Below are 16,239 nucleotides of genomic sequence, written 5' to 3' on the forward strand. Positions count from 1 at the left end.
TAGAGAATTTTTTCGAGTGTGCAAAGTCGAAGGAAACATCTTTTTGTTTATTTTTACTTGTCCACTTTTTTTTATAAACGGAATTCTTCTAGCAACTTTTTATGAATTTTAGGAAAATATGTAAGTTTACGCCCTATCGAAGCAGACGAAACAAGGATACTAAAAAATTTGAATTTCATGCACGGTGTATCCTTTTAAACCTATCGTAGCACGCGACGCCAATTCTGCGTGCGTCATACAGTGACATCATTCTTATTTGGCACGTTACAAAGCCCGCGTGTAAACACACAGGACATTTTTATATTTCGTGCTCTAATTTCAATAATTTTCAATATGTGCGCGTGAATACGTATTTACGAAAGACCCCAAATCCCATACACTGTTTGATTCTGCAGATGAACATAATCGCCCATTAGAGACTTCTTTGCCGGTAAGTTTTGTTACCATACCATATCAAATATGTCTGTTTTGAAGTCCCGATGAAATCATCGAATTGCACGTGAAATATACACGTGTAAAACAGCAATTTCACTGAATTTACGATACAAAAGGTATATTTTTTTTTTGTCTTTTCTCTCGCATCGGCTAAATTTAATTTTTCAGGCGCATCTGCATTGTTCGTGCGATACCCCAAAGTGTTGGTTAACTATACCGATCGCAACGCGTGTGAACATACGTTATATCTATCGCGCAATCTCGATGTGTTTGTCTTCCAAGAAAGATAACGTTTATTCTATCGAAGGCACGATAGTCGGGAGAAGTAATTTCCATATTTTTCTTTTTAACCAGAAAAAAACGAAACGTTTCATGGAATGTTTTCGTCCGTTTCGCGACTGTACGACTAGTATCGTGATTTTCACGTGTTACGTACCAGGGGCGCTGAGCAACGATATTGCGGTGCAGCATTATTTACATATTTTCCAACCCTTTCCGTCATCCACCCACAAATACATCCGAGAAACACGATGCGTGCGCAAAGTCCCTCCACAGGTTCGGGACGTGCGCGGGTGGCGCATGATTCGCCGGTTTCGGAGTACTGCCCAGGAACGTATCTTTCATCGGTGGACGCGCAAAATATTTTTTCATTGTTCAAAGTAAATCACATTGCAATAGATATATCGATAAGCGAACAATGATCGCATTCCTACCTTCTTTCTTCGTACAACTGACAGTTTTAGATAATATCGCCGATATCGAAGGCTTGAAAGTATCGTTACGACTGCAATTAGCTACAACTGTCGAATGCATATAAAACCTAAAAGCCTAGTATCATCGGTTTTACATTTATATTTTCATTTTTTATATAAGCGAAAGCAAAAATAATAAAAATATAAGACATCCGTAATTTTTGCTGTCGCGTATCAATAGGAAAGGAATGCCTACCTTCTCCAGCGTGTATCGTTCGACAAATAGAACATATGTTGGATCATATAGTTTACAAAAAAAAATAACCTCGAGGTCCGAAGGCTTTCCGCGATATCGGCAGGTGGAGTTCGGAGGTGTCGCTACGGTCCTGGGTATAGTGTCCCCCCACTACTCGATTGCCGCACACTCAACAGATTGAGGTGTGGCCATCGAGGGCAGCCATTTTCTTGACTTTCTGTCGCTTAACATTTCAGGTAAATACGCAATTATTTCTTAAGTAATACTGGTTGGAGTGGTGCGAGGGTGTGTTGTGCTGTGTGTCCGGGTGTTCTAAGCGTGACGCGTGATCGGTTTGTTAACTCCGTGACCGGGAACACTGTGTGTCAAGGAGGGAAAAAAAACCTCTCCTCCTCCCGTGATAGAGAGAGGGCCGAGGGAGTGCCATGCGTTACGAATCCACGGCATCTTCGCACGATGACTGTTTAGTTTAGCATAGAAGAAGCCACGCGCTGTCTCCTCGCGGCTGAATTCGATCGCTGATTTGGAAATGCTCGTATGAGCCTTACGATACGACCTGGGTTTTAGTTCAGTAAGTAAATCGTCTCCCAGGCTCTAGACCCCTGCGTCGCTGTCCTGTCGCACCCCCAGCGCCCCCATCCTCCCCTCTGGGACCGTCTTCCCCCTCTCGCTCCCTGCCCTCTTACCCCGTTACGCGGCAATGCACTTCCGGCTGTGCAAATTTCGGCAAAAAGCTCTGCGAGTCTCTCCTTTGGAAACTTGAATAAAGATCGGTATCGCAGATTCGTCTTGACATTCCTCTGTACTGTATTGTCTACGGGCATCGTCGACGTTTTTCACCCCATCAACGACGTCTCGGATCTGCGATAAACAAAAGGTCGGTACGTTCTTTTAACACGGTAGGAGTCGGATTTCTCTCCATTCTGAGCAGTATTCCGCGTATTCAGAGTTGGCCAGCAATATTTCTAATAATTTCTCGGAATTCTCAGATAAATCATAAGCTACATTTATAATTTGCAATCATAAATCAGTAATTTATAATCTTTTAGAGTTAATCGTGTCGTATTACTCATTAATCGGGGTTAAAATAGTTTAACCCTAGAAAGACAGAGCCATGTTGTTGGCACATTGAAGATCAAGAGGGACCTACAGAGTTCCCCCATATTTTTCATATTTTCGATTGGAAAATGATGTTACGGAGTACTCTGTAACCATAGTTAGAGAATACATTTTATCCGACATCTATTTTCTGTTCTTGCTTTAGTCATCCTCCAAATGATTTCATTTAAGATTTCATGTAGAACAGATTTCCGAATAATATACTGTTCGCAATAATTTATACTATGTAGGTGGATGAAAATTAACAAAAAGTATTAGGGATTTGTTGGGTTATCAAGGTAAAAGTTTTGACCATTGTATGTGACAAACAGTTTTACCATTATCAACTATGTGGAGTTTAATGTTTGTACAAATTGTGTTGCAGCAATGTTAATACATAGCACTTCTTGTTTAATTGACACGTACAGTCTTCTATTCATCTGCGTTGCTTTTGCATATTAGACAGTACTTGATGCTAAGATCCTTGCTTTCATGCAAAATGTTACTAAGTGCTTCAACCTTCATCATATGAAAAGATAATCTTTCAAAATAATTTGTAAGGAACAAGTTATTTGTGCTTTCTTATCAGAAATTTTTGGAGCTAGAAGTAATCACTCTGTTTCCTTTGTACATTAACACTTAGAATCTATGTAACATATGAGTAACAAATACCTGAAAGTATTAAGAGTATACTTTAAACCATATTTGTATTATAATGAAAACATTGAAGAAACTAAATTCTATGCTAAAAAAGCTGTAATGCCAGCATACATTATGACATTTTATATTTTTATGAATATACACATAGTAATTTATACATGTGATTGTTTGTCAATGAATATTCTATAATTATGAAACTTTACAAAGCATCTTATCTCTGTACAATGTGAATGTAATGCCTATCGCATTTAATTTATGCTTCCCAAAAATAATTTTTAATGGGTTCACACATTTCTTACTAGTGCATGTTTAATACAAGGAAATATTGTTCTTATATGTTCATGCATGTTCTTTGGAGACAATGTTATTTTGCTCTGAGGCATAAGGTATGGTCTGATGCTATCTTTGTTCTTAGGGCTAAGATTAAATTAAAAATTAAATTTTTATCTATTATTTAAAAAGTTCGACTTTCTGCTAAGATATTTAAACGGCAGCAAAGATACATAGTCTTTTATGTAGAATTATTATGTAAAGGCTCTACCTTATGCAATTAAAAATTGTGTCAATTTTTATATAAATGTGTACACAAGGTCATTGATTATGTTAACATTAAATCCACATTATATTTAGTCTTCAGCAGACATGCAAAACCTTGTAGTATACACATTTTCACATATCGGAAGGAAAGAGTTAAGAATCAAATTTCAAAGGCATCATACATTAAATCATCATAGATTGTATTTAATACTTTTACAGATGTTTAAGTACATAGCTATGATAAAAACGAGATATATGCATATATATTTATATTTATGATATCTACGTGGTACGTGCAATTATCTCGCAACCTCCTATCCGTTCTAACATATAAAATGTCCACTTAAAACAGAGAAGCTGAAAGAAAGACTAAAAACATGGGATGCAATGCGGGCCGATGCCTCGGTCCAGACGATACGGGGTACCCTGGATCAGGTACGACCCAGTCAATATCCTTTAAATCTTCAGCCCTCGTAGGTCGCTTTCTAAATAGTATTAAAGTAGACGTCGGACATAGAAAAAAAAATCTTACTTACGATACCCACTATATCAGTAGCTGGCATTAATGAGATTAGACACAAGTTTTAGTAATGTAAATTTAAGTAAACCAGAGGGCTTAGGAAGTGTATGCTATTATACACACATGTAATGCTAATTCCAATTTAATATAATACTTTATTTAAGAATATGTGACATCAATACTTTTAGGGAACAATTTTTATACCCTACGAGGTTTGAATCCGAGTCGTTGTTTATAGCATTGTCAGAAAGCAAATCTAATACAAACAGTTTTAAAAGATTACCCTGACTTCTTCCTAACTCTATCCTGAAGAATGCTTTTTTTCAGTCTCTTTCATTGTTCCTTTTGTATCTCTTCTTATGCTATCGAATCTGTCTATTTAAAATTGCTTTTTTACCATCTTTGCTGTTTGTGCCTCATCTGGGTGCAGGAAAAATAATCTCCTTTAACGGTGATATTGAATCCATTTTTTCAGCATTCCTTGTGTTTCCTATTAAGTTATGATTACCTTATGTGTACTATACGCTCACTTGCTGCATGCTCTTAGTTGAAATAATTTTTGGTGGTGTTTCCCAAATGATGTTACTTTGGTTGATTTAGAATCGTTAATAGGATTACAATAGTTTTTAAGGTATTCGTTACATCTGTGCTACGTAAGAGTGCAGTTTAGAAATTGTTAATATATAGAATATGATTTTCTTAATAGTTTCTGTAACTTAAAAACACATATGAATACTTATTTGCATATATAGGATAAAAGCATTAGAAATTATAAATTCACACTTTTCCTGTTTTACACTTAAATAAAAGTTAGGTGTACACTTTGTATGCACTAGCCATGTCAGGCAAGAAATATAGTATGATAAATACAGTACCTATTCAAGTTTAATAAGTGGAATATGCTGTGAATACACGTGTTATAAAGAATTCGTGCATAGGTAAGTTATTAGGACAATACTGTAAAAAACTGATATGTTATCTATGTAATCGGTATAACAATTTCTAAAGATTTATATATTATTTAAGCAAAATGTTGTCACTAATGTGTAACATTTGTGTATTTCTTGCTTTTTCGTTAATAAATATTTTGTAAAAGTCAGAGTTAAGTGCATAAAATTAAATATTTTAATGATACGGAATTGCAATGGAGTAGTAATAAATGATTATGTAATTATTATCATTTTAGAATTCATGGCAGCCATTAGGAAGAAATTGGTTATCGTGGGTGATGGTGCTTGTGGTAAAACATGCTTACTCATAGTCTTCAGCAAAGATCAGTTTCCCGAAGTGTATGTACCAACGGTATTTGAAAACTATGTCGCGGACATTGAAGTCGATGGGAAGCAGGTATGTTTGTCAAAACAATTACTTCACATGCTCAAGCTGTTTTCTTTCTTCTTTTCAAACGAATGATTAAAATTCCTTAAAAATGTTCTCTATAATAGGTGGAACTGGCTCTTTGGGACACAGCTGGACAAGAAGATTATGATAGGTTGCGCCCATTGTCGTATCCTGACACGGATGTAATCCTAATGTGTTTCTCAATCGATAGTCCCGATTCCCTGGAGAACATTCCTGAGAAATGGACACCAGAGGTGAAGCACTTTTGCCCAAATGTGCCCATTATCCTTGTTGGAAACAAAAAAGACTTGCGCAATGATCCAAATACCATCAAGGAACTTAGCAAGATGAAACAGGAACCAGTAAAGCCAGAGGAAGGTAGAGCCATGGCTGAGAAAATCAACGCTTTTGCTTATCTTGAATGTTCTGCTAAGAGTAAGGAAGGTATTAGGGAAGTATTTGAAACAGCCACCCGAGCTGCGTTACAAGTAAGTATTGTTCGTCCTTCGTCTTCGCGCCAGTATTTATGAAACGTTCTTTTAACAATTATCTAAATTCACAGGTAAAGAAGAAGAAGAAGGGAAGATGTTGGCTTCTTTAAGTAAAATGCCAAGCGAGCCTGATAGCGGGCTAAATAATGGAATTGCGGAGCTAGCTGCAATGAAGCTAGTTGTTATGCTCGGAGGCCCCCAGCGGAAACCATAATATAACAACAACTTATCTTTATTTTACACAATAAAACAAATCTATATATATATATATATATATATTAAAAGAAAGAAAAACAACCACAAACCGCGCCCGCAATATTAAAAAAGAACTGTCGTTGATGAAACCGGAGACTTAAAACGTTGACTAAATTCAATACAAGTTTATGTGCTATATATGAAAACCATAATGTATATTGTAATGACTACTTGATTGTATTTTTTAATGGTAATGAATTGTGCTTCGAGTTTAAACAATTGTCATACCAACTATTTACATTTACGGTACATAATTATCTATATCATTATAGTAGTTATTACTATTATTATTAGTATCTCATTACTATTGTATGCATTCTACATCTCTTTTTTTTTTTTTTTAAATCGTAGTGGCTGTTTATTTTTTGGTAATAAAAGAAAATATATGGAAGAAACGAACGACAGAGTTGGGGGAATTCGTAACAAAGTATAAAGGGTGAAAGGGGAGAGTAGAAACATAATATGCAATGCAAAGTCATAGAAAGCAATGTAAGAATTTAAAGCAAAACGTTAAGAATTCCAAATGTTGCGTCGCTATTTTATTGAACCATCGCATTATCGATATTTCTTAAACAAAAAAAAAGTAACAAACATTATATTATAATTATAAAAAATGCGTAAGTAGACCACCGGATCACTTTGATCTATAAGAATACCAACTAGGCTAAATGTATTATTATTATAATTATTATTAATTATTATTATTATTATTAATTATTTTTATTATTGTAATACGATGACACTAACATTACGGATTATAACAGCGGATATATTATATTTATGTATTTCGACAACACATCCTTTGTACCCAATCAAGCATACAAACGATGCCCTGATGTGCGTTTTATTAGGCGATACTTTTCAAATTTATCCGATACGATTAATGTAATCCCGGAATGTTTGTCGGGTTACTCTATTAATTTAGAGCGAACAAATTTCACAGAGCAAATGCTTTTCAAAATTATTCTGATCGAAAGTAATGTTTGTTTCTCAAAATGTCGATTAATTTACGAATTTCAAGTTACTCTGTAAAAATGATTATCTAGCCTGTTGAATCATCCTGTGCTTTCCTCCCTTATAGTTTGTTTCTCGTTCAATTGTATACATACTATTCTAAACTCTTGAACTTACACGTCTTCTATTAAAACTAATCTCTAAGGTTTATAAGCTAGTTGTTTTTTGCAAGAATTATTGAATTAACGGCTGCAATGCAGTCTCCGCCATTGATTCAATGAATGACTGTGGAATTGTGTTCAACAAATTTTTTTTTACAATTACATAGCAGTACTACTGTTGAATTACGCTTTTAACCGAAACACTGCGAAGTCGCAGTCAAACTTTGCAGCAACCATCAATTTTATTTGCCATTGATTAACAAAAGTATTGAAAAACGAGAGCCATTGGTTAACACTTTGAAGCACGAAGTTCAGTGAGCATTTTTTATAATATTTGAATAAATAATACCCATTCGCATTTTGGAAACTAATTGTCAAAGTGTTAACCAACAAATGGTCGGCAAAAATACCCTAATATCTAGAACTAAAACTTCTACGTTTTATATCCGTCGCAGAGTTTGCAAGTATTCATTCGTAATAATTTCTGAAGGATATATTGTTAATTACGACTATATCGGTTAATCCTTTATGGACCATTTCTCTCTAATGTTGCTAAAAATTTGTACAAACGACTCTACTACAATTTTTATAAGGAACTGCTATGGGATTGCAAACGATATCGATGCACGAATTGCTTTTCTTAGATATTATTATCGCCTTGATTTTCGTAATAAAAGAGCCTGTGAGACTGAGTTTTCCATAATATGAATCTCTAACGAAAGCAAACAAAAAATGAACAAACTAATGACATTTTTTATAACAGAGATTAATTATTATTAATTGCACAAAGTTCTGAGATTTAAAGTTTTACGTACGTATGGCAAAGATCAAAGTGACGATAGCTCGTGTGAGTCATAGTATTCGTTAAATTCATACTTATGCACGAAATAAAGAAGGTAAGCGATAAACGAAATATTTGTATTGTTTCGAGCACACGTGCTGGTCCATATGGGATATAGGCTGTATATAAACTCACTCTTCTTAAATAAGACGAGGCAAAAAATACGAACAGTTTTCCGAATTTTCTCATAATAATGTCGCGAGCAATATATGTAGTAAGTGTATTGTCATTTTGGTTTCATGCTATTATATATACACAGGCAAACAAGAGTGAAAAAAGGAAATGTCTTCTAAGTCTCCGCAGTCCCATAAAATTATTTAGTCTTGAGACGACGTTGTAATTAGTCGTGCAGCTAACTAATATAAGAAGTTACTTACGAAAGCGAAAACTAATTTGTACGTAGTATTCCTTCAGTGATACCGGAAGTGAAAATTATTTTTTATTATTACCAGGGAAACGAATTCAAGTGAGGTTTTCGAGTTCTAGCAAATCACTCTACAATTAATTAGCTTTTATATGTAAGAAGGTATTTACTCCACGATTGCTATAATAATAAATTGTATTTAACAATAAAACTGATCGATATTTGTAAATTGCTGTCGGGATGATTCACTGTGCGTAAAATTTAAACGGTATGTTTTTTCATATCATTGTTAATATCCTTGAATTCGAATGGAATTCGTGATCATACATAAACATATCAAGTATACTATCAATTTTTATTTACAAACTTTATTGAACAAAATTTTCTTCCGTTTCCAAATGTCCCCTAAAAATTGCATATTGGGAAGTTTCAAGAGTATAATTATTTTAACAAGGAGTATCGTTGATTGCAATGCATAAAATTTTATATAAAACATTTTATTCTTTGTATAAACAAAAATTATTGTATTAACTTCAACCTAGCATAGTGAAATGCGGCAACTGGAATGGAGACTTATTTCTTAAATGTAGTTCAATGAATTGGAAAACATTGCCACGGTAATTCTAAATCAGTTCTGCATAGTTTTACGCAATACCATAATATTACCATAATACATGTAGACAATTCTATGCTAATTACATTTCACTTCGCATTCAAATAATTCGTAAAGTAAGTGCAGCCACGCGTTACCAAGGGTCTTTCTCTTTCATTCAAACCTGTCTCTGGAACTAGAAAAAATGATTAGACCTTACATTTAAAATGCCATTCTTGTCACACTTTCAAGTCCTCGAAAATTTCATTCCACGTTTTGCTGCTGAGACATAAAAATATTGTAAACGTATCACGCATATTTTTACGAGTGAAATCTACAATTCATCGCTCTTAGGCTTTACAGCTTTGCCTTTGCGATCGAATCCTTTAAGCTCATCGGTTGCATGCTTGGCAATGTATTTAATAAAATCATCGATATTTCGGCCACCTTCGTATTTAACAGGCTTATCCTTGGAATCTTTAGGTGCCCAGAAAAGTGTCGGGAATCCTCGAACTTCGTAAGGTGAAGGAACATCGTTAGCGGTGGCATCGAACTTGACGATCTCAACATCCTCGTTAGCAAGTTTTTCACCCAATTCATCGAAGACAGGTGCTAATTGTTTGCAGTGACCGCACCAGGGAGCATAAAATTCGATCAACGTATCTTTATCATTGTTTGTGACAACTTCGTCGAAGTTTCGAGCTACCGCGACTTTAACATTTCCGATGTTATCTTCAGGAATTGGTTCCGACTTCATATATGGTTCCAAAGCGTCCGCTTCGAGATCCTTTAAGAATGCTTCGAACGCATCAACTGTAAATTCGTCTTTCATGACGAATTTCTGGTTATTGGCGTTTCTTGCTAAAATAACAGGCTTATCGCCCTTGACAAAATCGATTCCGAAATCATTCAATTCGTGTTGGAAATCATCTTTCGAAGATATGGCGAAATTTAAGTTGGGGAAGTCCTTGGCAACTTTGATAATTCTGTTGCGCCAGTAATTCGTGCCCTTGGGGTTTTTCAAGTAATCCACAGCATAATACGCAACAACCAATGGATTTTTAAATTCCGCTGCATTTTCTCGCGTGCGAACCCCAGCGATGCCAAAGCTAAACAATTAAATAATTTGATTATAATAAACGTTTATCATTTAAGTATCTACACAAAAGATTATATTGAAACTTACTAATTTTTGTTAATAAATTCTTGTACATCAGCAATGGAATTTTCACCTTCGAATTGAACAGTGTTGGGTTCAAATTTATTTTGCAACATTTTTGGTCGGTATAAAACAATAGTATTCCTAAAATGAAAGTATAATGAGAATTGTGTTAAATTTAGTTCATTTTATTTTGATAACAAAATCAATTGCTCACTTATATCCTTCTTTTTCCAAAAGTGCCTTTGCAGTTGTGTGAGCAAACCTGACTTTTTCTTTAAGTTTCTTAGTAACAGCATGGAAGGATGTAGCCAAAGGTGAATCATCCTTCTCAAAGAAGCCAACAATGCTTACTTCATCGGTGTTTAAGAATGCTTTCAGACAGTTCTCTCCAGTCAGTTCTTTAGATGCTGGACCAACTTGTGCCTGAGATATATGGAATATAGTTACACGTGATACTTATTTAATTTTATTTATTACAAAGATTCTGTATACCTTCATGTATTTAGCGATACCCGCAGCTTCTCTAGGTCCATTGTAATCGCTTACAACATCACTTCTGGAAAAGATTTTCAATGTCGGATAGCCACTGACGGAATATTTGTTACAGGTTTCCTTCCCACTTTCCGTGCAGTCTACCTTGGCGAGCGTGATCGGAGGATCACTGCCTAAAAGCAGCTCTGCAGCTTTAGCATATTCTGGTTTCAATCGCTTGCAATGACCACACCTGAAAAAGTGACATAAAATCGCGAATTACACGATATTCGTACAAATATTAATCAGGTAATCTAAGCGTGCGGCTTAATTACCACTTCTATAATGTTCTCTGAGAATTACGAAAGAATAGCGGTTAATAGTACTCCAACTTTTTCATCTAAAGCGAGGAGCACGTCGCTGGTTAACGTGTTACAAGCCGGCACATCACCGAAACCGGAACTTGGAAAATCATTCCGTTTTCCCCCTTTATCACGTTAATCATACTATTAACGAAACGAAACGTATTCACGACTTTAGAAATCTATAATCACCGTATAAAAAGCTTCTTACCATGGTGCGTAAAACATAACAAGCGTGTTCTCCTGCCGTTCTAATTCATGGCTGAAGGTTTCGTCGGTGAGTTCCAGCACGTCTTTTTCTTCGGCTAAGACGGTAACGAGTACCAGAAAAAGGAAGCTAAGATACTTTGGCACCATTGTGGAGCACGGTGCACGTTCCTAAATTGAATTCGAGCTACACTCTTTCCTCGAAAGACACTGTCCGTCTAAGACGTGGCTTTTGCAAGACGTTAACCAACCCAGCAGTACACGTCGTGTACCACACCACACGATACCCCGCGAAGTGCTGTCGCCTTCTGATTGGCTGTTCCTTCTTTGATATGTGCATCTGTATTCTGTAATCGTGAACCGTAAAGGGTGTCCTGTATATTTGTATACTACATACTATCTACCAATTGTACTCAGTCTTGTTTCATATGGTTTTATATATCAGGATGATTCAGTTTTAGAATACTTGTATGAATTTCATAAATGTACTGGCCAGCTATGTTACGATCATAGAAATCTTGTACCTATCGTGCGAAGACATTTAAAAGTGAATATTTTAGAAACACTATATATATTGATGAAAGATATCATTCCAGGATAAAGCGAACCACCAATGAGAAGTTATATTTCATCGGTGTTTCAACTTGGTGGGAGAAATAGAATAGAGTTTTTAGTGGTATTCCTGAAAAAAATTCATTTTGATACTTCAGTTGCTGCTCTGGCACTCTCGTGGCTCGTTCTGGTAACGAACAAACTACGAACATTTTCTTGATAAAATCACTGAACTATATTTTCATCGTAGTGTGGACCTTTTTCGCAAATTTAAATATCGGGTGAATGTACTAAAAATAGGTCCAATTGTTGCCGCTAGACGGCGATTGGTTTAGTGCATCAGTGGCGCCATCAGTGGGAAAACGTCCAAGTTTGTAGTGAAAATAATTCCCACTGTTCCTCCTAGATGGCACTATTAAATAAAGGGTCGGTAATTATTGTTGCATTTACGTATGCAAAGTAGATAAATGTTTAAATGACTTATTGAAATAATACATAGTAGTGTTATAAAGCAAGAAATCGTATTAGTATGAATTTATGAAAAATAAAAAGTAATCGAACACAGGTATTGGTGGCGGCATCTAGTAACAACAGTGGGAACTATTTTCACTACAAGCTTGGGCGTTTTGACACCGATGGCGCCACTGGTGTAATAAACCATTCGCCAACTAGCGACAAAAAAAGAAACTATTTTTACTACCAATTCGGGCTGTAGGTTCAAAAATTAGTTCGTTCTTTTAACCCCGAGATAGCGATACCAAAGTTGTGTTCATGAAACGCTTATGAATGAACTCGAAAAGATTCGAATATAAAAATATTTAAGTGTTTCGCTAGACACTTAAAATTCATCGCACTATTAAGCGATAAAAAACGAATATAACGAACGATGCGAATGATATTCGATATGCCATCTGTCTAAGAGCCTTGTATTAAATTTAATCACTTGAGGACCTTTACGTGTATAATGTTCGTACTTTATTTTTATGGTCGCTTAAGTATTCCTTTGCATGTCCGGTATCGACGTGCGTCAGTAATGATAGTCGTACAGGAAGTGAATTAACAACGATGTCGATGGTCAAAGTGATTATTCGTTCGAATAGAAACGATCTTTACGTAAACAATTAGATAGAAACTTAGTTGAAACTTAGTAGTTGAGTGAATTATTTTATTTTTAAGGGCGCGTTTAGTATTTTAACTTGAATTGTACGTGACTATATTTAGAAGTATTTGTAAATCGAGTATTCAATAAACAATGACTATTGCAAGCGTACGTTGCAGTGAACATATAATCGATTAATATTATCGCGTAAGCAAGTCTCTTAACTGGCGTAGGCCCTCGAACTGTAGCCCCATACATTAATTCGGCCCTGGTTCTACTAACGGGAGACCTTGTTCACTGAATAGACATATTAATGATCAAAGCCAAGCAAACACGTTATGTAAACAAAATTCTATTTCTAGTGTCTGTAACTTAATAGAATTTCCGCCTGTAACCACTTCTACTAAAAAGAAAGTAGTCAATATGGAATCGATTCTTGGCGATTGATAAATTTTCTTTTTCCTTTATGAAACATCTGTACATCCAAACGTCAAATATTTAAAGTTCGTTGAGCTCAGGATATTTAGTCGTTTTAATAACAATTACTGAGAAATTTTAACGTCAAAAACTAAAGTACAATTCTTGGAATTTTAATAAAAAAAAATAAAGGAAGTGAGCCGCGTGCGGTGAACGGATATAAGGTCATACTCGGTTGTCCTTGGTTGTCCTGTTCTACCTCTCCTATCGCGACTTCTTTATGTTCATAAGCGGACTTACCAGAGCTAATACGTTCAGTCGTCGCTAAGCTGTCAAAGTGTGAGGTCGAGTTTTGGAGTATTTTATCTCTTCTCCGATTGAATTGAGTTTAATTGGCTATTAGCCAAGCACCGCATTTACGTCATCCTGATATTCAACTGGATTTTAATAGTATCTCTTGCCTTTCAATTTATTCGCCCGAGTATCCATTACGCCAGCTCTTATCTTTTTTCAATTGCTACCAAAGGTAAGAAACTTCCGGTTTAAATGTTGTATCATCAATATCATGATTTGCCATTTTACTTTCTCTTTTACACACCTGCTGCTTCGCTTTCTATATAGTTGACCTCGATTTCTCGTCTATATTAGGTCCGAAACGTGGTTGCAACTTTTTATTATTGCTTTAAAAATTATTTTGACATCATTTTTATCATTTTCAAACATTTCTGGCACGTTACTCTGGCAAGTGTAATTCCGTTATTACATAAATTTTAAATCTGTTTTAGGCAATCAAAAAAGTATGCCGTGCCCATTCTTAAAACGCTTATCGGCGAATTACATTCGCAATTATGGCGCATCTGTCATAATGAATTATCGACAACTTTGCCCATATATGTCTCAATTCTCCAATACGGCGGAAGAGCCAACCGAGACTTTACAGACTCGGGAGGTCATAGGGAGCCAATGTCCATTTTTGGCTAAAGAACAGAACGCTGTAAAAGTGGCTAGCCCTGTGGTAGAAGAAGATGTTACTAACGTGGTAAATCCCCAATCAACTGAAGAACCAAATTTCGCATACGAAGAATTCTTTCATGGACAAATCATCAAGAAGAAAAAAGATCATTCATATAGAGTCTTTAAGAAAGTAAATCGGCTGGCTCAGGACTTTCCAACTGCAATGGAATATTCTTGGGGACCAAAGCCAATTACTGTTTGGTGCTCTAATGATTATTTAGGGATGTCGCGTCATCCTGCAGTAACAAATTCTGTTCGAGAAGCATTGGATAAATTTGGTGCAGGAGCTGGAGGAACAAGAAACATATCTGGTAACACGGTTGGTCATGAAATGTTAGAGAAGAGATTAGCCTCCTTACACCAAAAAGAGGCTGGCTTATTATTTACTTCTTGTTTTGTTGCCAATGACTCCACTCTGTATACGTTAGCAAAACTTTTACCAGATTGCCATATTTTTTCTGATGCTGGCAATCACGCATCTATGATTCAGGGTATAAGAAATAGCGGAGTACCGAAACATATCTTTAGGCACAACGATGTACAACATCTTGAAGAACTTCTTTCAAAAATAGATAAAAAGGTGCCAAAGATTGTGGCATTCGAAACGGTACATTCTATGACCGGCGATATATGTCCTTTGGAAGAGTTGTGCGACGTCGCCCGTAAATACGGTGCCTTGACATTCGTAGATGAAGTTCACGCTGTTGGTTTGTATGGCTATTCGGGTGCTGGTATCGGAGAGAGAGATTGGGTACTTCATAAAATGGATATTATTTCTGGTACTCTGGGCAAAGCATTTGGCAATATCGGTGGCTACATTGTTGGTTCTACAAAATTGATAGATATGATTAGAAGTTATGCCGCAGGCTTTATTTTTACAACTTCTCTACCACCGACGGTATTATACGGTGCCTTGACTGCTGTTGAAATTTTAGCCTCGGACGAAGGAAGATTGTTAAGAGCTACTCATCAGAAAAATGTATCTTACATGAAATCTATTTTAACCGCCGCGGGTCTTCCGGTAGAACCGTCACCATCGCACATTATTCCTATAAAAGTAAATTATTTCTTTAAACTATATTTCCTATGTATTTTCACTATTATTATAATTCGTTATAATTGTTTTCCAGATCGGAGATCCATTACTGTGCAATCAATTAGCTGATTCTTTGATTAAGGAGAAAGGTCACTATGTTCAAGCGATTAATTATCCAACAGTTCCAAAGGGAGAAGAAAAATTAAGGCTGGCTCCTACTCCAAAGCATACTAAATCGATGATGGATCAATTTCTGAAAGACACGTTGGATGCCTTTAATCGTCTGAACATACCAAAGTCAAAGAGCAAACCAGTCCAAGTTCCACGCACAATTTTAGTTCATTGACGAATATAATATAATAGAATATAAATATATAATATAGCATATTATAGGAGAGAAATCTATATCAGGATATAGATTCTATATGATGTAAATGTTCCCTATTTATATACACAAATTTTATTTTATTTTATTTTATTTATTTATATGCGTAAATTATGCCGTTGATCAAGCATTTAACTATTGAAATGATGAAAATTAATCAAAAGTATTTTAATCTGTAACGTTTTCAAATAAAATGTTATCAAACGATAATGCCATTCATTTATCCATCGAATCTGTAATTTATAAGAAAAAAATACTTTGACTTTTAGAGTCATATACCTTTACGATTAATAATTTAAAAAAATCATTTCAAATTGAAAACTTTCAGCTGAGATAT

General features: G+C 35.5%; 3 protein-coding genes across 8 annotated transcripts; 2 read left to right on the plus strand and 1 right to left on the minus strand.

The window, feature by feature from the left end:
* The first annotated feature begins 261 nt into the window (after positions 1-261).
* On the plus strand, positions 262-6,305 carry LOC128890686 (ras-like GTP-binding protein Rho1). Of its 6 annotated transcripts, none has more exons than XM_054149387.1 (5): positions 1,571-1,619; positions 4,031-4,113; positions 5,385-5,545; positions 5,644-6,027; positions 6,102-6,305. In XM_054149387.1, the coding sequence occupies exons 2-5, from the start codon at positions 4,056-4,058 to the stop codon at positions 6,138-6,140; spliced, it is 642 nt and encodes a 213-aa protein (XP_054005362.1). In that variant the 5' UTR covers positions 1,571-1,619; positions 4,031-4,055; the 3' UTR covers positions 6,141-6,305. The 6 variants fall into 6 exon arrangements, with proteins under 6 accessions (XP_054005367.1, XP_054005365.1, XP_054005362.1 ...); XM_054149388.1 differs by lacking the exon at positions 1,571-1,619 and adding an exon at positions 1,636-1,954; XM_054149392.1 differs by lacking the exons at positions 1,571-1,619; positions 4,031-4,113 and adding an exon at positions 262-430.
* Positions 6,306-8,955: 2,650 nt separating this feature from the next.
* Positions 8,956-11,695, minus strand: LOC128890680 (protein disulfide-isomerase A3). The gene is made up of 5 exons (XM_054149379.1): positions 11,404-11,695; positions 10,852-11,083; positions 10,574-10,782; positions 10,384-10,500; positions 8,956-10,306 (listed from the first exon to the last, which is right to left on the minus strand). Exons 1-5 carry the CDS (start codon positions 11,547-11,549, stop codon positions 9,532-9,534), a joined length of 1,479 nt encoding a protein of 492 aa, XP_054005354.1. The 5' UTR covers positions 11,550-11,695; the 3' UTR covers positions 8,956-9,531.
* A 1,627-nt stretch (positions 11,696-13,322) lies between these two features.
* On the plus strand, positions 13,323-16,112 carry LOC128890678 (5-aminolevulinate synthase, erythroid-specific, mitochondrial). Its single transcript, XM_054149373.1, has 3 exons — positions 13,323-13,993; positions 14,253-15,538; positions 15,612-16,112. Exons 2-3 carry the CDS (start codon positions 14,267-14,269, stop codon positions 15,861-15,863), a joined length of 1,524 nt encoding a protein of 507 aa, XP_054005348.1. The 5' UTR covers positions 13,323-13,993; positions 14,253-14,266; the 3' UTR covers positions 15,864-16,112.
* Positions 16,113-16,239: the final 127 nt, after the last annotated feature.

This window comes from Hylaeus anthracinus, unplaced genomic scaffold, assembly GCF_026225885.1.
Source record: "Hylaeus anthracinus isolate JK02 unplaced genomic scaffold, UHH_iyHylAnth1.0_haploid 12001, whole genome shotgun sequence".
Lineage (NCBI taxonomy): Eukaryota > Metazoa > Arthropoda > Insecta > Hymenoptera > Colletidae > Hylaeus > Hylaeus anthracinus.